General features: G+C 32.9%; 1 protein-coding gene across 13 annotated transcripts in view; it reads right to left on the bottom strand.

Annotated features, from left to right (window-relative positions):
• RyR (Ryanodine receptor) overlaps positions 1 to 24,272 on the bottom strand; it is a 178,209-nt gene that overhangs the window by 85,999 nt on the left and 67,938 nt on the right. For 6 of the 13 annotated variants that reach the window (XM_089255388.1, XM_089255389.1, XM_089255392.1 and 3 more), the window contains exons 48-64: positions 23,491 to 23,617; positions 22,741 to 22,870; positions 22,080 to 22,319; positions 20,602 to 21,015; positions 17,909 to 18,069; positions 14,458 to 14,475; positions 13,850 to 14,070; positions 13,069 to 13,159; positions 11,845 to 11,985; positions 8,291 to 8,454; positions 7,040 to 7,208; positions 6,544 to 6,666; positions 6,308 to 6,379; positions 6,117 to 6,192; positions 3,845 to 3,968; positions 1,697 to 1,946; positions 635 to 762 (exon numbers count right to left, since the gene is read on the bottom strand). In XM_089255388.1, the coding sequence (XP_089111514.1) occupies positions 635 to 762; positions 1,697 to 1,946; positions 3,845 to 3,968; positions 6,117 to 6,192; positions 6,308 to 6,379; positions 6,544 to 6,666; positions 7,040 to 7,208; positions 8,291 to 8,454; positions 11,845 to 11,985; positions 13,069 to 13,159; positions 13,850 to 14,070; positions 14,458 to 14,475; positions 17,909 to 18,069; positions 20,602 to 21,015; positions 22,080 to 22,319; positions 22,741 to 22,870; positions 23,491 to 23,617 (2,649 nt within the window). The remainder of the gene's footprint in view (positions 1 to 634; positions 763 to 1,696; positions 1,947 to 3,844; positions 3,969 to 6,116; positions 6,193 to 6,307; positions 6,380 to 6,543; positions 6,667 to 7,039; positions 7,209 to 8,290; positions 8,455 to 11,844; positions 11,986 to 13,068; positions 13,160 to 13,849; positions 14,071 to 14,457; positions 14,476 to 17,908; positions 18,070 to 20,601; positions 21,016 to 22,079; positions 22,320 to 22,740; positions 22,871 to 23,490; positions 23,618 to 24,272) is intronic. The other 7 variants (XM_089255391.1, XM_089255395.1, XM_089255400.1 and 4 more) reach the window with 3 other exon arrangements.

Raw genomic sequence — 24,272 nt, 5'->3', positions numbered from 1 at the left:
AATTAACTTCATTGTAACAACCAGTATGGGACCTTGGTGTCTCCTTGGTGGTTTTCACTAACCACCAAGTATTGTTATCATTCATCCAACATATTAATAAAATTGAAATTGAAATAATTATCTTGCTTCAAGGCCACAACTAGATGTATGGTCAACGGGGGCCAGCACGCATTTTGGAGCCCTCTTGTAATGTTGAAAGGAGAGGTTAAAGGGTGAAATTTGCACCTTCTCTGGTCTGGTGCCTCTCCTCTAGTTGCGGATCTATCTTGCTTTGTTAAAATTTCCAAACTTTATTTCCTCATACCCCCCTTCTTCAATTTCTTCAAAAAAAATTTTCTCATAAATCCCAAATTCATACTAACCCGATCCTATAGTAAACTCATAGCTTCTACCAGGAACATTCTACCCCCTCCCCCAGGGGCGATTGTCCACTTTGGGAAACACTAATCTAATACGCAAATTATATTTCATCATTTTTTAAAAATGAAAACAGCCATAATTTGCCTCAGAACTTCTCACTCGTAATAGTATTTGTCAAAAAAGTGTTGGTGAAAGCAAACAAAAAGCATGTATGTTGGGTTCGTGTCAGTGAATTTCTAATGAAATCATAAAGCGCTTTGAAACACAAATATACCTTGCAACCATTTCTTTTTCTTTTACTGTAGATATTCCAACATTTGATGCAGAAGCAGTTGTAGTTGCAGCTGTCAAGAAGAATATTTTTTGTGAAGAAAAATATTTTTCCATCAATGGTAAGACGACCTGTAAGTAATAGTTTTTATTTTGACTAACATTACAAGTATTAAGTAAGGATATTCCAATTTTGAAGCGTTTACATATATGAAATTATATAAAATGCATAAATAATACACCATATAAAAATTATTGAAACTCTAATTCAAGAAAACAATATTCTATAGTTTTCTTACAAAGAAAAAAAAAAACACATAAATTTTGCTATTTCTCTGGATGGATCACATGGACCTCTTGAGAAAGCGTATAAATTTAAATGAATAATAATAAATTAAAAAATTTCATTAGCCATTGTGATGCTAGAAAATTTTCAATGGAAATGTAGAACATTGAGTTTGTCACTTTTTAAAGGGAAATTGTTATCTAACATACAACTTTATGTGCATGGAGGGAAATAAAGAAGAGGGTGCCTTTTCTTCCTCCTCATCTTTTTCTGCTGAAGTGTAACTTTCAAAAACAAAACATGAAAAGGCTCAAATGTTTCTATCTGATATAACCGGACATGTTCAATAGACAGTCATGGTTTGTGCCAATAGAAAAAAAAGAATAAATCTCTGCAAACTTTTCACCGTAAGCGTATTCATCCCTTTTTAATACGTGGGCATCTAAATAACTTGAGCGTAGCATCCAAAAAGTAAATTCTAATTGCATATAAAAGCATTTATTTGATACAAAAATTATATTTCAATCTATTTTTGAAATCATTCACCAAAACTGGAATGAACAACTGCTGCTTTTTTCAGCCACTTCGTTGGGTAATTTGCCTGTTGTGGCCTTTGTGTTTACATTTTTGAGCAGTTTAATGCACCAGAAAACTTTACATTATAAGTTTTTATATGCCCCTTCAAGTACGTATTTCTCTGCTGAAAAAATTACACTGTGTAATCTTGACTGTAAATATCTAAATTGAAGAGGTGATATAAATAAATAATCTGTAACTTACTTTGCTAAAGAATTTCACATCTCTGGTAGATGTTTTGAAGCTAGACCTTCGACTGAAATTTCCACTTGGTTTGAGCAATTTCATACTAATGGAAGTGACATCCATGTATCTTATGAGTTTCTCTAACAAGGAAGATGCAAAACGACGTTCTTCTGTAACTGCGCTAAGTGTGTCAGTGTCACTGGTAGCAACTTTCCTTGGAATTCTGTTGGATGTCGAAGCATGAGAATCATCCGAATAGTAACCTGGGCTGTTTTTAGCACAAGTTGGAGTGCAGCAGAGAAAAAGCAGAAGTTTCGATAGTAAAGGGAGAGGATGAAGCGTTAGAGAGTGGGAATGGACAAACACATACACACACAGGAATTATTCAAACAAGACAAACATTAGTAATGTTAAATTAAAATCACCATAACACATGAATAAATAAGACCGGAAATCCAGAAACAGAACAAGTTAATCAGACATAATGCACAGGTTGAGGGGAATTAATTTAAAAAAAAAATGAAATAGCAGAAATTTTTAATGCCATCAATGTTTAAACAAGAAAATATAAATGAGCAAAGCACAAAGGTGGAATAAAGCAGAAATGAAAGGTAAAAAGAATAAATTAAAATTAGCAATGAAGTAATGAAGACATATTAATGGTTGAAAAAACAGAATTTGATTGTAAATTACAATGATAAAGGTTTAGCATGATTCAAATTCCATATGAACATGCATTGCAGAAAATTTAACTTTCTTAACCAGCTGATAATCTTGAGAATGTAGATATTTATATAACGTGGTAATATTTAATAGCATCGTTTTTGATCCACTAAAGCTTTACTGGTCTAAACATGCAAAATAAAAGCTGAATATGCATAAAAAGCATTCACAAAATTCCAAAAACTGTTCATGCTCATCAAGCTAAAGAATTTAGCTAAAGTAAATGCTCATCAAGCAATAAAAGGCATGGTACAAAAAAAGCATTACAAAAGGTCAAGAATTGAATGAAAAAAAAGTTATCTGCTGCATTATACAAAAATATTGAGAATAAATAAAAAGGCAATTTTGTCTAACAATCATACATGTTCTACATTCATTTCAATGAAATATATTTTAAGCAATATTCTAAAAGTATTACCATGCTATTTTTGCTTCTATTTCTACTAAATCATGCTACAATTAATGCTAAAAAATATAATTGATATGCAAAAAAAAGTGATAAAAGAAAAATATATTTGAAGTTTCAAAAAACATTGAGATTAATACAAGCAGAAATAACATGGGCAACTAAACGTTAGGCTAAATAAAGTTCAATACAAAAATAAAAAGAATGTTCTTAAAAAAAGAACAGCATAAAATATAAAAAAATTACTGTTACAACCAGATAAATTCTTACTGGAATGATACAAGTGAAACTTGTATCTTTACATAAGTGAAAATAAAAAGTGGTCACACACACATAAGGGAAAAAGGGCCAAACCCAGGCCCTAGTATTTGTTGAATATATGCAGCACTTTGAATGTTTCCATCTAATAACTTCTGTTACCAATGACACTTGAAATTTTAAGAAACACGTCCTAAAATTCAATTTGTATCATTGGTTGATACAAATTTTCAATGTTTTTGTTACAAAAACATAATTTGCTTATAATCTTATAACTAATATTTGTACTATACATTTTAGAAATAAGTAATTCATACAGGCTATAGACATTTAAAAAAGCTTTTAATGAAAATATACTGAAGTCATAAGTTTTCTCTTTGAATTATGTTTTCTTTTAGTTTCTCACAGCTATATAAAGTTTATACTAAAGAAAAGTTTATACACTGAGAAATATCTGAAAAAAAAACAAAAATACAGTGAAATAACTCAATATAACGGTACTCTGCAGACCAAGGAAAAATATTGCTGTAGAAGGATTTTTGTATCGAGAGGCAACAGTTAACAGATTATAGGCATTTCCAAACAAAACAAATAAATATTGTTGTAGAGGGACTTATCGTTATATTGAGTATCATTGTAGTGAGGCTTCATTGAACATCAAAACTATATTCAAGGTCATCAGTTGGAAGGGAAAAAAAGTAAAATTGTATTTCTCACATTTCTTTTTGATAAATATAAATGAATATATTGTGCTTTTGAATCACTTGCATAAAACTCACCGATACACTTTGTAACCTTCATACTGCAAGTATTTCAGAAACTCTTGCGATCGTTCCCTGTTTTTCCTTTTCTCTTTGTCTGTGAGTAAATCATATGGAACAAGCTGCGGGTGGATACCACCTCCTAAATAATGAGTTTTATACATCTTCAGTTTTATATACCTCAGTTTTATATATCTTAATTTATCACATGAAACAGCAAGTTTTCTCAGATGGGAATATTACATTCGGATGAATCACATATAAATATCAACCTGTTATTGTTGAAATCTAATAATACTGAAATAGTATAAATACAGTATTGTATGAACACATTCAGCAGCGTCAAACAGCTGTGCCTGTTTCCTTTTAAGAAACATGTTATGAAAAAAGCATCCTTTTTTTGTGGCTAGACATTTCTTTCTGCCAAAATACAGTAGACCTGTGATTTAACAGAGTAATGTGAGTGAAGGGTTGTCCATTGAATAAAAAATCTGCTAAAGTCATTTTTTTTAAACATAAAATATCAAAAACATTAAACTGCAATTTCAATATTAATGGTGATACCATAATAAAATATTCCCATCATTTTCAGATGTATTTTCAGTTTTTGTTTATTTCTGTCTCTATTGAAGTCTGGATATGGGTAATCGGTATTATCAAATTTATTATGATCAGATGGTAAAAAAATTGTTTTGCACTATATAGATACAAAAGTTTAGAAAACAAAATCAGTGGCAAAGTAAGTCACTGATGGCAGCTATGTTAGAGCCTTTAATGACGAGAGAAAATAGGCTTTCACAGCCAGAGAGGGTTTATAGAACCATTAGAACATCAGGATTGTGTTAGCAGCCTGATTGAGTCTGTGGCTACAGAGTGCATCCAAAATAGAAACTGTCAACGCATTAAAAGGCTGTTTTTATAGCAAATGTTTCCTCTACTACTGTGGCAGTCATCATCGATGCAGTAGTGGACCTTGTCAAAAGACCTTGAATTACTAACTCTTCAGTTAGAGATGCAGTGGAATCTACAGGGGTTGGACAAAATAATATGAACACCTGTGAAATGAGACAAAATATTTATTAATAGGCTGTTGGCCCTCATTTCTCATTAATTACAGCTTGTATCCGTCGTGGGATGGACAAATACAAATCATGCACAACAGTCACAGGGATACGTAGCCACTCCTCTTGCGAAAAGGCCACTAATTCAGAACATGTCTTTGGAGGTGGAAACCTACTGCACATTTTGGCCTTCAAAATAACCCACAAAGGTTCAATTATATTAAGATAAGGGGACCTAGCAGGCCACACGTGCGTTGCAATTCATCATGGTGTTCATCAAGTCAGTCTCAGGCAATTCCAGCAGTGTGAACGGGCGAATTATCTTCTTGGAACACAGGTCGAGAATCAGGGAACAAATATTGCACCATTGGATGAAGATGGTCACCAGAATACTGACATAGACCACTGCATTAACCCGCCCATCCAGGACAACAAGTGGGCCGAGACCACGGTGAGAAATTGCACCCCACAACATCACTGATCCCCCTCCGTGCTTAACAAGGAAGGAGACAATCAACGTCATAGGCTTGTGCTGGCATTCTCCAAACATAAACATGTCGGTTAGTCTGGAATAATGTGAACGATGATTCGTCTGACCATATGACATTCTCCCATTGTTGTCTTCACACACTCATACACCCATGCATGCACGCAAAAACAAACAAACAAACCGCTTCAAAACCCTTCTGGGTCTATTAGATATCTTCGACTTTCGACCACTGTTATGCTTGGTAGATGATGTCTTTCCTTGTTTGCTATAGGCTGTTATTACCATCGACACAGTACTTCTCTTGACACCAACAAGGGTGGCTGTTTTCGTTACTGTGGCCCCGACAAGACGTGCTCCAACAATCATGCCTCTTTCGAAATCTGTATACGACAGGTTCCCTCGAGTGTTGTTTTTTGCACAGGTGTTCACATTATTTTGTCCAACCCCTGTATATCATTGCAATATTGGAAAAGTGACATATTGATGTTGGCATGATATTTCAGCTTTTTTTTAGCATCCTGATGACAATATAGATTCCACTGTGTCTCCAGCCAAAGCACCAGTAATTCATGATTTTCCAAAGAGGTTGTATGATCTCCTTGCCTGACCTGACCTGGCCAGATGATTTCTGCAGTAGTAGTGGACAAAAGGTTTGCTATAATACGACTGAATGAAAAGTTTCAATAGTTTAGTAGCATTGTGTATATTACTGTCTCAACTTTACAAAATTCTGAATTACCTAATGCTTCCAATTCTTCCTTCTTTTTCTTAGCCCACATATCATGTGCATTTTCAGCCAACCTCTCTGACATGTTCTGAAAAGAAAACATAGTTTAAAATCCCGGCCATGTTTATTTAGTAATGTGACAAGAAACCATTAAAATGTAAAATTTTGATAACTTTTCTTAATGCAACTGCATTCAAACTTACTTGCATTTCCTTGCTCAATGTCAAATTAGTCATGTCCACTGGCTGAGGCACATAGGTGTGAGCAGATTCACCCTAAAAGTAACAAGTGCATGTATTAATGAACATTTGATGAAAAAATGTACACAAGTCCTAAAAATTGAGCTTTAACTGCTACTAATGTCCAAAAACATAATATAAATATACAAATTTAAACATTAATTCAATAAGTGTTAACTGATATCAACAGGCATACTAACAGATTTCCCAGTTTTCTCACGAGGAAGTGATGAACGTGCTGCATCTCCAATGTCCAACTTCCAACCAAGAGCTACCAAAGCTTTCAGAGATTCTCTGATGGGTTCTTCATAACGTTCTCTCTCCTGTTTAATTAAAAACAAAGATGATTTGCAGATCTAGTACATTCATCAAATTTTGTTTATGGCTGCATAGATTTTCAAAAGTAAAACCTTTAAAAAGACCAGAAGTAGAAATAATGTGTTTTCAGTTTATTGAAGAATGTGGAATATAAAAATTCAATGAAGATTAGATGAATTTTCAAAAATTTGTGAAAGAGAAAAAAATGAACATTCAATTTTTTTTAGTTCTTTTGAGTAAGATTTTGGCTTTATTTAGTTTTGATCTGTCATGCAAATATTGCATGAATAAGAAAAGATAAATATATTTTACTAGATATAATCTAAGTTTAAATGCAATATAACTATTTTGATTCATGCAAGACGAAATCACACTAACCCAGTCATGCAATAAGTTATAAGGTTTCAGTCGAGGATGAAGTTTCCGTTCATCATTCCAGTAATCTCCATATGTCCACCCATTTTCCATTTTTCTACTAGCCCATGCATCATGATAATGCTCCGAGAACTTGACCACGATGGTAACTAAATCTTGGGTTAGCTGAACTCTGGGGGAAAAAACATTTAAGCTGTTTAATAAGATACTGAGTTTTAGGTGTTTCACTACATGCATAAACAGTGATAGAAAGTGAATATCATTTGAAGCATTAAACACTTTTAAAAAAATAAAAAGGCTTTTTCATTTCCAATCATAAAGCAATACAGTACTTAGATAAGCATTATTATGGAACAATGAAAGGATAAAATGAATAAAGGTAAATTTTAACAAGGGTTTACCATTTGAGTAATTCCAGCGAATCATTACCAGTTAAAAATTGATGTAAATTTTATTAATTTCCACTTTTTCTTGAACTGTGTAGCCCCATGGCTCATACATAATGAATGAGCTCAGTGAGCTGCTGAATCAATTATTGATAATTTGCAATTTCAAGAGGGAAAAATGAATTTTTTTTTCTTGTTTAACATAGGTAATACTACATTTCTAACAGTTTGCAGAGTTTTCTTTTGAAGTCAACTCTCTCTCTCTCTCTCTCAAATGAACTTGATTGATGCAAGAAGTGAAAATTCTAGTATTTGTGGGTATTAGCCTTCATTCATGATATCCATAAAACAATAGGAAGTGATATTCAATATAATATCCAATATAATATGATATTCCTAAAAGAAAACACATTTTATGACATTGTTTTTTATATTACTTATACTGATTTCAGCCTCCAGGTATCAATGCATTGACAATCTTCTCTTATTCTTCAATTGATAACACATTTTGTGGTTGCCATTATCAAGAGAAATTGCAAGAAAAAAAGATACTTTAGAAAATGAGATGTACCTCGGAAAACACGAAAATCTTTCTAATGGGAACACGCTCAAATGTCCAAATTTATTGCAAGTCAAAAATGGGTAACCTTCCTAACTGCAACAGACAATTTTTTAGTTGTTCCCAGGCACCAAGTAGCTTATACGTGAGAACTACATTACTTTAGAAACCGAAGGAAAGAATCTTTTTTTTTTATTAGTATTGAATGCTGTGAGAGAGTGTGAGAATGACATTGCTTATTTTCATTTTAAGACACCAAAAGCAACCAGAGGGAAAGGAAAAAAAGTTGAATCAAATAAATGTACATACCCTGATGTAGTAATAGGCTCAGGCGTGTATGGACCATCAGTAGGACCAGATTGTTTGTACCATTCATCGTCCCCACTCTGAGTCAGAGAATAGTCAGGTGGCAAGGCACAAGCAATTGCAATTAAACAAGGCAATGATTTGCCAAACAATTCTGGATCATATTCCTAAAAAAAATCCAGATTTTCACAATGTCTCATCAAAATGAAATTCGGAGGAAAGGAAATTAAAAAAACGGTTATATATTTAGTAATATGTTTGGGTCATCACATGAGTTCAAATTAAAGAAAAGTTTTGTAAATATGAGAAAAAAAAATAACCACTTTAGTTGAAAGTTGGTCTAGTTATGGTCACTTCAATGACAGCATGTAAACATTTCACAAACAGAAATTTATATTTTGTTTATCAATTTCCACAATGTATACGATAAAGTAGACTGTTCTCTCTTGATCAGAAAGCTTTTGAACCTGGGTATGCCAAAAAAAGATTTTTGTACACTGCAGTCATATCTAGGCTCAAGAACTTTTCAGGTTCGTGTTTATGATTGCCTTTCTGAAAAAAAATGAGTGTCTAGCGGGGTGGTGCAGGGCTCGATGTTGGGTCCTCCACTACTGTTTGTACTATTCACGCAGGATATTACTTTTAACATTTACCCAATTCCATTAGTACAATTTGCTGATGATGTTAAACTGTTCTTCCCCACGTCTGAACACACAGAACTAAATCTTGCCTGCCCACATCTCTATAATTGGACTGTAGTCAATCTCGTCTTCTAATATCAGTTAATGAAAGTAATGTCATGCACATAAAGGGACACAGAATGAATTCAAGCAACACGATGGGTGGTGAAGAGCTCCAGAAGTTCACTTCCCACACAGACTTAGGAATCACCATTTGCAACACCGGAAATTTCGACCTACATTATTTAAATATAGTGTGCAAAGCAAGACATGCTTCTTATGTTCTACAAAAGACCTATCATAAATGTGACAGCAGTACACTCATGCATACACTTAGTTTTCATACGATCCATCCTGGAATATTGTTCGCAAATATGGTGTCCTTAACAAAGTGAAAGACATAAAATTCATCAAAAAGGTCCAGAAATCATTCACCAAGCAGCTCTGTGGTCTGTCACCGCCCATACCAAGAAAGGCTAAGTAGTTTGGAGGTCCACTCATTGGAATGCCGTTGCCTTGAGGCAGACTTGAAACTGTGCTTCAAACTTGTACACAATTCAGTCTATACGGGTCAGTGATCTCCATTCTTTGAAATCATTGCCAGACCATTACTGAAAAGACATCCGTTACAAATTAAAATTCCAACTGCCAGGGGTAATGCTAAGTTTTATAGCTTCCAATGTAGAGTTGGAAGAGTGTGAAACAGATTGCCACCAGATCTTATGTGCTTATCCACATATCAGATTTTTTCACTCTTTCAGCGCTTCTGATCTCATAATTTTTAATGTGCTATGCATTTTAGTTCATCATATTGAGTTTTATCCGTGTGTATATGTATGGTTATTTTATTGTATGTGTTGCGTTCAGTTTTTTATTTTTATTTATTTTTATTTTTGACCTATTTATAGATGTCAGCTTCTTATTTATTTTTCCCCCTTTGTTGCGTTTCTTGAGTGTAATCATTTTATTGTTTTACTGATATTGCTGCTTTTCCCCACGAATGATATTATTTTCGTTTGAAATTACATGCAGCTTTTTTTACTTTAAATTTACAATTTTATTATATATTGAATTTTATTTGTATGTACATGTGTATTTTATTTGCATGTACATGTGTATTTTCTTTGTATGTACATGTGTATTTTATTTGTATGTACATGTGTATTTTATTGGTTGTTATGTATTCTGGGATTCTTTTAATTCATATTTATTAGTATCTATTATGAATTTTCCCTTCTACATATGTTTGTGTGTCTAATTAATTTAGTGTTTTTACTGATATCTTTGCTTTTTCTTTCCATTTTCATTGATTGTTTGTATCGTTCACCTAGTGAAGTCAGAGTCCATTGGCCTTTCACAGGTTTGTATACTAAATAAATAAATAAACTGCCCAGTATCAGATATATGATGATTTTTGTATAGAAAGCAGAGAATCATCTTTTTTTAAACAAATTCCAATACTGTTGGACCTAACTCTATAATGCCCCCCATCAAATAGACATAAATTCAAATTCTATGCTCATTAGGGCAGGAGCACATTTGTACTTCTGGGTAGCACCAGGGAGTTAAAAATAAAAAAACTATGGTTTTTCTAAATAATAAATATTATTTTCTTAACATTTAATAAGCCATGTTTTGGCACAGCTGTATCACCTGTGTGAATAATACACAGGTGATACACAGGATTTTTCACTCATATCTATTCTGCAATCATCGTCTGAAAATGAAAATGATATAATATTCTATATGGACCAAAAATAGATACAGTGATTGTATCTATTTTGTATATATATGTATGAAGCGGAACATCAAGAAACTGAAATAATATTCTATTTTAGACAAATTTCTGTTTTATAAAGGTAAAGATCAAAGCTCTAATCACATTAAATAGACTATACTTTGATTCCGTTTAAGACAGGTCTCTATCTCATGCAGTGTCTGCCGTCTTAGACAGGTCTCCATCTCATGCAGTGTCTGCCGTCTTAGACAGGTCTCCATCTCATGCAGCGTCTGCCGTCTTAGACAGGTCTCCATCTCATGCAGTGTCTGCCGTCTTAGACAGTTTTTACTGCATATTTGATAGTTATTCATTGAGTAAAGTTTTTTTATCAATCTTGATATAATTTAGTCAAATTTACATATCTTATATGCTTTGACAGTCCCTAGCAAAATTATTTAATGATGGATTCTTTTAAAAGAATTTATTTGCTTACAGTAAAATTCACATTGTTAGACCATACCTACAGAGGGACATAGACTTGGTTGAACGGGTGCAGAGAAGAGCTACACGTGTCCTTATTGGCACACAGGGGTTGAGTTATGAAGAGAGACTTCATTTTTTGAATATGTTCACATTGGATGAATGCAGGTGTCGAGGAGATATGATTGAAGTGTTCAAAATTTTCAATGGGATGGATAGGATGGACCATGAACTTTTAGTACACCACCAATCGACTGCTTTTACAAGGGGACACCAGTATCGATTGGTGAGGGACAATGCAAGGTTATGGTGTCGCAGGGAATTTTTCTCTAATAGGATTTCTAATAAATGGAATAGCTTACCCCCGGAGGTAGTAAATTGTAACACAATTGACACGTTCAAAAAGAAATACGATAAACATGTTGGGGTAAATCGAGAAGCTATCCATTCTTAGAATAAGACAACCATAAGTATTCTTTATGGGCATTGTATAATATTTTATCATGTGTATATATTGTTTATAATTTTTGTTAATTGTATTTTTAATTGGGTTGCTGTATTTTTGAAATATATGACATCCATATTTTTATGGGCATCTTTTTCTCAGCCACCTCGTTGGGCATTTTACCTGTTGTGGCGTTGTATTTGTATTTGTATGTTGACAAAAAACAAGTTACCATTTTAGCTAAGGAGTCAAATATATTTGTGAACAGCATCATAGTCAGTCGCCTTTCCTCCTCAGATGCAGCACCATATGATCCTTGTCCTCCTGCAGCACAATAATACTTTCCGCATCGTTCATAATGCAGAGTTAAGAGCTAAAGATGAAAAAACAAGAATTTTAACAAGAATAGACTCACTGACATTACACATGAATTTAACACTCGAAACTACTTGTATGCTTACAAACATGCACTGTGATGAATACGGTTAACGTAAGAAAAAAAAATTCTGAGGTTTTTTCTGAGAAATATATTGATGTACTTTGAATTTATTTGCTTAATAGTATTATGAATTTGTAATGTATCACATACAACATCATATCATTCATAAGAAGGTACTTTGGAAATTTCATTTTTCCAGTTAAAATTGTGAGATTTAAAAAAAAGAAGAAAACAAGGAATAAATAGAATATAAGATAATATTGGAATATGTGACATCCATATTTATTATGGGCATCTTTTTCTCAGCCACCTTGTTGGGCATTTTGCTTTTTGTGGCCTTGTATTTGTATACAGATGACCATAATTTATAGACTGTGTTTAATTTGATAGAAATATGTATTTCACATCTTTTGTTTCTCAGAACAAATGAAGAACTCAAATGAATATTAAGAACATCAAATAGAAACTATACTAATTATAGCCTGTTGATTCTGTTGCATAAGAAAAAAAGAGAGAAAAGTAAAGATTTTTTAAATCACAGATTTAGTTTAATCAACATTAATCATATGCATGAGAGGTACAGCATCATCAATCTTGGCTACTAGGTTTCTAACCTGATTTCCTGAAGGTAATAATTTTAAACTTGAAACTCCAATAATAATAAGCATTTGGAATATAAACACACAAAAATAAAACAAAGAACTATTTTGTAACCATAATTGCTTTAAATCTATTAAAAAAAAGATACTCCACTACAGGGGTTCACAGCCATTTCAGTCTGCTGAGCAGATATGCAAGACAGCTATTTTGCCAGTCACTAACTGATTTACTATGCCAGTTGCATTTCACTCGCGGGTCAGAAATTTCAGCTCGTGGCTGACATTTTTTTGCGATAAAAGAATCACATTTATAAAAATCTGAGAGCAACATGTTTTCAAGCAACATAAAATTAAAAATAATCTCTTTTGACTCATATATTTTTTTCCTTGAAACATGTTTTATAAAAATGTTACCTACCCGCAAAGCCACTGTTGTATATTCTGTGAGAACAGAAACATCCACAGTAAGCTTCCTCAACAACCGCACCAACATACTTGGTTGCATTTCACTAAAATGAAATGATGAATAATGATTTCAAACTTACATGAGGCATCAGTTCACTTTTTACATGCATAAAGTCTAAAACAATTATTAAAAATCTACAAATATTATCAATTTAAATTACTACACCCAGGTTTTAGTATAATAAATAAGTATTAAAATAAGAAAACAGAAAATCATTGTCAAGACATTTTGTAAAAGCTTTAAATGTTTTAACAGAAAATACATTATTTAGGAAAATCATGATTATCTCCAAATAAACATCCCAAATGACCTTGTGTAGTAAGACATTCTACACAGCTTTTCCTTTGCAAAGTTGTTTGAAATCACACATTTTGGAAAAAAAAGTTAGTTATTTATGGCACTGGGCTGCAGCCATAAATGCTGTAATCTCTGAAAAAATTATGCTTTTTCAAACAAGTTTAATGAAATTTTGACTTTTTTCTGCTGTTCTTGAACAGCTTAACTGCTGCTTTAATTTCACTGTACGGTTTGCAGTATTAACAAAGTTTTGATGATACTAAGTTCTAATAAATCTTTTGCAAAACTAATAATTTTTATCTTTGTATATTTGTACTTGGTATTTGTATATTTAGTGTTAAAATGTCAAATTTTTGTTTTACCCTCTATTTAAGTAGATCACACCACTTATTTTTGCAATCAAAAACATAATTGTAATGTTTAAATAGTAACTTACTGAGTAAGAGCAACCAAGAAGTCAGAAACTTCACCTCTTTGCCCTTTTGTCAAAAGCTTTACCTTAGACAAGCGATAAATAGTGTGCAATGTAGCATCAAGCAAGCTTGCATAGTTATCAGCATCTCCAAAGTAATGGCAATACTTGATGAGAATTGGAAGAATAGAATTCCCAATATAACGATTTAATGCCAAAGCCATTTCACTTTCAGAACCATCAAACTAGAAAATAAGTAAACTTTGTCACGACATATAAAGAAATATTATCAGCCTTTGTAAAGATCAGACAGGAAGCAATATAATTCTGTAGTCTGCAAATATAAAGAATGGAATGTGCAAAAATGGCTGCTTAGGTTTCTCTGGTCATCGTTCAATGGACAAGATTTTCTCGAGCAAAAGGGCTGTTGGGAGTTTGAGCATCAACTTCCAATACTTATAGTTGAAATTGTCAGGAGAGATACTCAAACCTGCGATAGCTCTTTAGCCCAAAAGAATCATATTCAGCATGCAAGACTCAAATTATTAATACATATTTATGTTAAATGTCCATGTTGCCAATGACAGTGAAATTTATATACACAAGAGAGGGAACTGTTAAACAAAGCTTACATTTTTTTCTATCACCAGCTGAGGTGAGACAAGCAGCATGAAAATAAGTTGGAAATTTGAAGCAGAATAAATATGAAAAACATTTAAAAAATAATAATTTACTGAGAAAAAGCAACTCAATATTTTGATTTAACTAAAATAATTAAGCACCAATTATAGAAATAAGTTCCATAGCATTTAAGTTACAAATAAGTTCAAAGATTATCTGTAATTTACAATGCAAATATGTACTTGAATAGGCATTATTAAAAAAATTCTTATGAAATTTAATAAAAAACAAAACAAAAACACAAGCTAATCTTATTCCTGCACAGAAGAAAGAACTATTTCAGATTTAAAAACCGTATGAAAACCACCTGGCAGTTATGTAGTTAGCTAATCATGGTGTTGGATGCTCCATGAAGCAAAAGTGACATGTTATGAATCATATAGGCCAGAGTGAAATCACGTTTAGTTTTTCTTTCAAACACAGTATGATAAAAAATGAACAACTTTTATTCTTTATTTTTTCCTAAAGCATAAACGACGGAACTGGCCAAAAATTTCATGAAAATATTGTTTATCCCCTCTAAAATTGAATAATCATGTTTCTTTGAGAAAAATATAAATATCACCAATTGCAGTCAAAAAGTTTCTGAATTGTCTAAGGGTTTAAAATTTATTCTCATACACGGGAAATAAAGGACTACTTCAAGTCACAATGAAATAAAATGCATCTTATGAAGGAAAAAAAACACATTCAACATGACAAAAATATTTGAGAAAAAATTCAGTCAAAACTAATTAACATAACGCAATTTATAATCTATGAAAATTATCTGCATCAATGATTTCACTAAATGTAACAATTTAAGTAAGCTTCGTTGAGAGTACCAGTTATTTTTATATTTAAAAAAATGGGGAAAAGCAAAAAAAAACAAAGAATTTCCTGTAAAGTATAGGTTTATGGTCGCCCTTTGGTACAAAAAGGTTGCCGCTGTGGTGGTCGAGTGGTTATAGTGACGGACCCGCGATGCGAGGCATGTGTGGTGTAGCAGTAGTAGTTAGGGCCTCCAAAAAATGGCTCGGGATCCATAATGTTCTTAAGTCAGCCACCTCGTTGGGCAATTTGCCTGTTGTGGCGTTGTATTTGCATTTCTAGACTCAGATATAAAAACTTTCACAAACCTAGAGAGTACAAAATATTCAACTAATACGCGTAGAAAATGAGACTTCATAAATCTATGATTGTTTTTCAAACAATGCACTGTATTTAAAATATAATTTATTTGATATGATACTCTTTAAAGCAGGGTTGGGGTTTTGGACAGGACACATGGGAAAAACTGGCTAAAACTGTCCAAAAGTGTCTGAACTGTCCAAAACCTCCAAGTTTCAAAATGTTATGTGGAAACCTTTGGTTTTTTTGGGTGATACTAACATATTAAAAAATAATACTAGCAGAAAATAAAACTAACTAAATCAAAAATATTTCAAAAAGGTGTCATTTGGTTTTTTTTCTAAGTTAATTGTTTCACCAAATTTATGGTTTTAGGCTAGAAATCTGATAGTAAATTAATATCACTCATATATGTAACTGTTTAAATAAACACTGTTTAAAATTTTTTAGTTTGTTGTAAATGTTATTTCTACTTCACATCTTATTTTTCATATATGATTAGGCCTATGAAGCAGGTACTGTATTTAGGACAGTGCTTGTCCAAAACCCTGCCGAATCTGTCCAAACATTTATCTTTAAAAAATACATTATATTGAAGGTACCAAATACGCATAGTCACAGTTAATAATCATTGCATTATTGTGAAACTAAACACGAATATTATTTTTTATTAGATACCAATATAATGATGTGAATAAATATCAATGGTGTAGTGTTTATTTAATGCAAATTATTCTATTTTGACTTTTCAAACTTTTTTCTTTAAATTTTCAAGTGAACTTTCATTTGCGTTGACAACTTACATTGTCAACTTTCAAAAACTAATAATAAATAAAGGAAAGTATCCGAAGAAAATGAGGCCAATATGTAGCACCTACACACATGACTAACAGAACACAAGTTCACAAACACTGATTATGCCTACATGATGATAGAAGACCCAAAATTTTTGTTAAATTTAAATTGTTGCTCTTATGACGCTAGAAGCTAATATTTCACTGAATAAATTCAAGCTGTATTTACAATTCTATCACATGGGGGACAGCAATAAGAAAAACACTGGAAGAAGGCTTATCAAAAGACTGTCTTTTACACATTGTTTTTTTTTTATTTTCGTGTCCCCCAAGTTATGCATCAATTGAAAGAATATTTTCAAATTTTGTTATCTTAGAAATCATCTTGGCACAGATAAGGCAGCTAAATTAGTTATGTGTTATCAAATGTTCAAAGATGAAGTTGCGCTTGATTATTAGTGTTCGATTATTACGTAAGTTTAATTTCATTCTGTAGTCATATCTATTGCTTTTTCTAATTTTCATGTGACAAATTTCTATCCCATTTTTGTATCTCTCATGTTTCTATAAATCTAATATTTAACTTCAAGACAGTTCAGTTTGCAATTGTTTGATAACCTGATATCAGTCATATAACCCTTTGCACATACTGTTTTGAATTTCAAAATGTTATTATATTTAGTGTAATTTTAATAATATAATATAATTTTTTTATTTTATTATATTTTATATAATATAATATAATTTATATAATATAATATAATTTATATAATATAATTTAGTATTTGATTACAGAAGTTACCTCTTCATCAAATTGCAAAGTTTTTTACTTAGTTATTAATAGGAGGTTTAGGACAGTTTCGGACAGGAGGGTTTTGGACAGTTTAGGACAGGAAGGTTTTGGACAGTTTAGGACAGTTCAGGACAGTACGTTAAAAACCACAGTATTTACGGTGGTTTTTACCGTACTGTCCAAAATCTTTCCAACCCTGCTTTAAAGTATTATATCAAAGTACTTTAATTGCAGTTTAAAAATATTGCCGCTGTGGTGGTCGAGTGGTCATAGCGACGGACTCGCATCGCGGGGATCCGGGTTCGAGCCCCACCGTCGCCACAGTGGTGGTCGGCTGTAGTTGGTTTTCTGTGGTTCCCAACTTCGAGTCGCAAATGCAAGCTGATCTCCCCATTAAAAAGTCTCGCTACAGAGAGCAACAATCCTACAAACAGTACAAATATTCAGTCATTACACATCGCTCACTTCACTTCTGAGATATAGATGGCAGCACTGAAAAATCATACACAACACTAGATACGCACTCAGACTGTTAGGTACACCCACACTTACACTTCCGGCACAACTCACTAGGTAGTAAATCGCCTATGGCAATAGACCTGAGTTGTGCTCGGTTTAAAAAAAAAAAAAAAAAAAAAGGTTTAAAATATTGATTAAAATTGAGGAATTAGAGGAAATATATTAGTTATAAGTTAGAACTAGTACCCTTTCCAGCATGGTGGCCGCTCTCAAATCAGGTAGAAATGCATCTTCCAATATTCTGAAGAAAATTTCCTGGCTCTCAATACCATAGACTCTCTCCAAAAACATTACTATTGATTGTTTATGGTTTGGTTGTAGTCCAATTGGCATATCACTGCCTCCGGCTGTAATTGAAAAATATGGATTATTCAGCAAAATTGATAAAATTCTAAAGGATAAAAAAAAATTTAGTTTCACTAAGAGATACTTTTAAATTTTGAATTCTACTCAATGCATAAATATTTTAAATCATTAATATTACTAATAATATTCAATATTATTTTTAATTTTATCTTTAATTTTTTTAAATAAAAAATACAGTTTAAAATTTTTTTTAAACTTCGGTCCAAGAATAGTAAATGTGTGTGTTTAAAATGAATAATAATGCATTAATAATAATCATTTATATGAAACATTCAAATCATCAGGTATAATACTTAGGTTTCTATTTCAGAAAACCCCTACAGGTAAATTAATGGACATTAATGCATAAAATGCATTGAAATTTTTATTGCTTAAATCATGCAACAGAATGTCTTCCACATAATGAAAGGAATTTTTGAAGAATTTTAATGGCTCCCTTTTTTTTACCTTTTCTTGTTCGATAAAATGAGCTTGACTGGACTTGGCAAAATGAAGCATTTCATGACGATTTGGCATAACCTACAGAGGACACCCTGGTTGTGAGCCTATCATTGATGTGGTGAATTTTTTTTTTAAAACTAGAAACTGAATTGCATTTGAACCTCAAAGTTGGACAACCATAGAAAATGAACTTTAACTGACTCAGTACCACTGTGAAATTGGGAGAATTCAAACTCTGGCTTTCACGATGCAAAACAAACATGATATTAACCCAAGAGAAATTATGTTCTAGGCCAGTGTTTCTCAATGTGGGTAATATCGTCCCCTGGTGGGCAATGGAATGGTCCAAAGGGCTATAGAAGCTATGAATTTAATATTCAATCCTATGGATTCACTGGAGATGGAGGGCGATGAGAGAAAAAAATTTTTGAAGAAGGAGACAATGGAATGAAAAGTTTGGGAAACTTTGTTCTAGGTCAGCGTTTCCCAACCTTTTGAAGTTCACGGCACCCTTGGGAATAACATTAAAAACTTGGGGCATCCTTCCTTGAATACAGAATACAATTCAACAAAAATCACTGAGTAAAAAATACATTAGCAGAGATTTGTTTGATTAATCATTAAAGTGGAACTTGTGATTTTATGCTTAAAGAGCAGATACTTGAAATCAGACCTTACAGTTGGCAACGAAACATGTGAATTGTCTTCAAGGACTTGTAGTCTATTTCTTGACAGATGGCAGCACTACACATAACAAGCATAAGACAAAAATAAGCGTCACGTTAGGTTCACAATGCATACACACCCATTCTGGCATGTACCAATTCGTTAGAAATTCCAAAGAGGAATGTGTACGGATGATTAGTAGTAGTAGTATATTTCTTGCTTTGTATTTTATTGTCGCCAAAGCAAAGAAGGCTTGCTCGCATAGATATGATGTAGAAAAGGGTAAAAGTGCATTAATTGCTTTCATCATTTAGATTAGGGTACTCCTCTCTCAATCCAAACCAAAAATCAGCCACCGACACCTCACTCTTAGTGAGCTTACTTATTTACCTTTGAGTGTAGAATCGGCTCAAAGATCAATAAATTCACCTCGTTCACAAGCAGTGAAATCTATTTCCTCTGTACTTTATATGAAATCAAATTGTGAGACAACCCAGTCAAAATTCACAGTGGAAAAAGATGAAAAGTATATATCTATTGCATCTTGTAATCTTGATAAGTGTTGACAAATGAAGTTTTATCAGCTTATCCAAAGGTGTGTGTGTGTGTGTGTGGTGTCACTCTCTGTTATTACTTCGAAGGTTTCTGCAGCTGGCTGATGCGAAGATAAAACCAAGAAAGAAAATTAGTCTTGTATGGAATCGAACTCACGTCCACTCACTTGTCAGGTGAGGACCATTAAACAAGAAAACCAACGAATCTCTTTCCTTAGAGATTGTGTACACTTAACAGGACCGTACATGGACAGCCAGACCTAACTCAGGTCAAAGCTCACATTGCTGACACTGCCACCAAATGGCGACTTATCTGTTAAATCTGTCACACATGAGAGTAATTAATTCGGTTTAATTTATTTTGAAACCTTAAGTGGCCCATAATATTTTTTGACTTATCTCCATAATATCTTGCAGCACCCCTTAGCTAATATTGCGGCACCCTAGGGTGCCGGGGCACACCGGTTGGGAAACACTGTTCTAGGTTATCATGAACAGTCTCAAAATATTGTTTTATGGCTCATATGTATGTGTGTTAACTGAGTTTTGGTACGATTGCTGACCAATATTTGCCTGATTTGCAGAGAATTGGTGCTATACCAAACCAACATCAAATTGTACAAATCTAAGCCATTTTTTTAAATTCTATAGCGTTTCACTTGACATCTGTGACATTTTTCTAATTTCGCGACTTTGTGGCTTTCCCATGTTGATAGATACCCTGTGTGTAATGTGTCCCTATTGCAGTGAGAAATGTATTCATCATTCTGAAAATTGATTTAAAAAAATAGAGTAAATATGTAAATATATATTTTTGGAGAATATATTTCACAAGGAGAATAAACCACTTACCTTCAGCTTGAGCTTGAGGTGTCAGTAAATTATACCGAAGAGCAAGCACACCCTCAAGATCTTCCATAGGGACCAAAGATCTGAGAATGGCTCTAGCACGAATACAGTCATTTTTTCCTTGAGCTATTGTTGCTGCCTCTGGAGCACACCGTCCAAGCAAATCCACAAGAACACAATAGAAATTCAAAATTGCACACCCCATGTCTATGCAATCTTCATCTTCCTCTTCTGGAGGAGCCTCTCCCTCATGCTTTTGAGTTAGCTTATCTGCAACTATTTTCTCAGACATTTTTATTGCATCTTTGATAGCTGCAAGTAATCCAGGACCTTCTCCTCTCAAGGCAGGACCAAGACACTCTGGGCGGCGAATCAGCAAGCGAATGACTAAGTTTGCATTTTCTTCCACACTTTCACCTGTAAAGTTTATATTCTTCATTAATGTAGATGGCAAAACTTAGAAATAGCAATGAATTAAAAGTTCAAACAATTCTACCAACACAAATATACATAAGGACATTACTTTAAGGCTGATTGCAAAAACAGTGAATAACTATTTTTCTTATCCGAAATGGTGAGATATATAGGCTATATTTTGAAATATACAAATGAAAGGGAGCAGTGTAGAGTCATTTGAGAATGACTTTTTAACTGCAAGTTCCTAGTTAGATAAGTCCTGGCAGCGAAACATGACCGTGGTCAGTCAGTGACAACAGTTCAATAAAGTCCTCATATGCTCAGTTGGAAAGGTGAAGAACAGGAATAGGGGGATAAAAAATTGACTTTTCTGTGTGCATTTTCAGTCAAAAGTACCTCAGAGTAATGTTCACAAGAAGCATGTGTGATAAGTGATAGTACAAGTAATCCATCCTTAGCTTAATTCTTTAAGACAGAAAAACGTGGAGTTTTGAAGTTTTTCTTACTTTATAAAAAAGGTTTTTTATTTATACCATAAATGCATACTGTTACTCCCCAAAGCAGAATATGTTGAAAACTGTGACTTACATCACAAAACAATCAGTGCTGCTGCAGAACAATCTTGGGAAGAGCTCTAAGACAAGTTTGGAAAACAACATTGTGGGAATTTTCACCATAAAACATTTCTAGTCAGCTGAGGGCTCATTGCAGAACAATGCAAAACTTTCTACTTTGGAACTGTTACTATAAATACATATTTTTGTGTCTTTAACATTAACTCTTTGACAATTGCTTGCTGAATGGCAGTTGAGTAGTTAGCCTGCTAGTCTCCGACTGTTCAGGCATAGGTTTGAATCCAGGTTTGGACATGGATATATACTAATACTAATAATATCCCTGGATAGAACATGCAGATCTCTTGAGGGAAAAAATTATATTATTATTTAAATTATTTGAAAAAAAATTCGCATCATATCTGCCTTTTTTTTACCGTATTATATTAATAATAATATTATTACACATCTTTTGCACTTTCTATCATGAATCAAATTAGTGTTACATACCATTAACCCAGACGCAGAAGCGAAGGAAATCCAGGTAGCGTTCACCTTCCACGGGATCCCATCCAACATCTGGGTATCCTCTGTCCAGGAGTTCTTGATTGGACTGAAGCCCACAGCGGGAGAGATATACAGCTATTTTTTCCAAGTAATGTTCACGAAGAGCTAAAGCAAGTTCACTGTTTTCCATCAAAGATGAATAAGCTACATCCAACGGGGTAGAACCACGTAAAGATGGACGAGCTGAAATCGTAAATGAATAAATACTAAAAGCAAATGTCATCCATAAATATCTAATTATTGTAAGAAGACATATCAAACATTCTATACATGTTGGGGGGACACTCATCAACCTAACTTTTTTTTTAAAATAGGGAACTGATTTGTTTGGATATTTCACACATGTAAGGGCACTTGAATAGCCTATTTCATCATACCTCACTAAAAGTTTTATTTTTCTAGATATATGTTGATTATAAAATAATGTGGCATTAAGCACTTCATTTAAAAAAAAAACCATGCAGATGATCTTCAAGAACTACAAATTGTTATAATTTTAATAAAATTGGCGTATTTTGAATACGCCAATTTTCCCCTTGGCATTGCTTAAATAGCATTTTTTTAATGTGGAAAATTTTTGCCATTTTCAGTTATCCCAACTTACATAGCAGGATATTGCTATTTTCAAGCAAAAATCCAAGGTGTTCAAACATGGCTTTTTGGTTCTGGCGACCAGTGCGGCAGAAAAAGCACAAGAAACGACAGCATGCTACCACCATCTCATGAGAAGTACTCTGAAACAAAGAGGAAAAATTTTTGAGGTGAATTTATTCCTTTTAAAATAAGTTTAAGAAAAGAAAAAACTTTGTAAAAATTGAATGTTTCTAAGTTCATGAATATTGAATAGTTAAAATTTTATACAAGTTATTAGAATAAATTAATTTTTTTTTCGATTCCCGGCATTTAGAAATATTTATTGTATGTGAAAACATTTTGTTTCACATTTATTCTTACCAAATTTAACTATTTTTCCTTTGATAATTTTTTAAATAAAACTCTAGAAAAATTATAATTTACATTTTTAACAATAATTGAGAAAAAAAAATTTACTAATTGTATTATTACTTGCAGCAACAAGAGTAGTATCTGCTCAGAGCTCATAAAATTATAAATTAAAATTGAACAAGTGGATCAATAGGAATGGAAATGATTTTTGAAAAAGGTGATTGATTCTCATTTGCCAGAATTCCAGTAAGTAAATGGTTCAGAGAGAAACTATTGGTGCCCAAAATGATCCAGCTTGACTTAAGACAAATTTTTCAATAATGTTGGTGATCAAACCATTGCAATAAAACCAAAAAAAAACCACTTTTATTAGTTTTTTTTTTTCATGGTATGAAAGAATGGCACTTACTGGACCAGAATCACTTTGAGCTCTTTTTGCAAGTGTATTAATCATCACTTTCATGACATTCTCATGAACTCTCAATATTCTTATAAGATCTGGATGTTGAAAGAACACTCGGTTACTGACCATAGCCCTGAAATATACACGTAACATACTCAGGTAAATACTTTTTTTATAAAAAAAATAAGTATAAAATAAATTGGATAAATTCATCCCCTCAAATATTGTATCTATATATCCTTGCTTGAAGGGGTGCAGAGAAGAGCTACATGGTCCTTGTTGGCACACAGGGCTCGAGTTATGAAGAAAGGCCATTTTTTGAAGATGTTTGCATTGGAAAAATGTAGGTGTCTAGGAGATATGATCGATGTATTCAACATTTTCAACAGGATGGATAGGATGGACCTTGAATTATTAATATGCTGTCAATCCACTGCTTTGATAAGAGGCCACCAGTATCGATTGGTAAGGGACAATTCTAGGTTGTGGTGTCACAGTGAATTTTTCTCGAATAGAGTTGTTAATAAATGGAATACCTTATTCCCCTCCCTGGAGGGGGGGTGGTGTTTATTCTAACACTATTGACACGTTTAAAAAATATATAAATCTGTTGGGGTAAATCAAGAAGCTATCCATACTTAGAATAAGACAACCATAAATATTTTTCATGGCCGTTGTATAATATTTTACTGTGTATGTATAATTTTTAGTTTTTATAATTGCAGTTTTAACTGGGGGTTGCTGTATTTTAGAAATATATGACATCCATATTTGTTATGGGAATCTTT

Source organism: Pholcus phalangioides, unplaced genomic scaffold, assembly GCF_987345545.1.
Source record: "Pholcus phalangioides strain wild (caught in Gottingen) unplaced genomic scaffold, Ppha-v1.0 ptg000042l_1, whole genome shotgun sequence".
In the NCBI taxonomy this organism is placed as follows: Eukaryota; Metazoa; Arthropoda; class Arachnida; order Araneae; family Pholcidae; genus Pholcus; species Pholcus phalangioides.
Note: the sequence above shows the minus strand (reverse complement) of the source record. Positions and strands in the feature narration are given on the sequence as shown.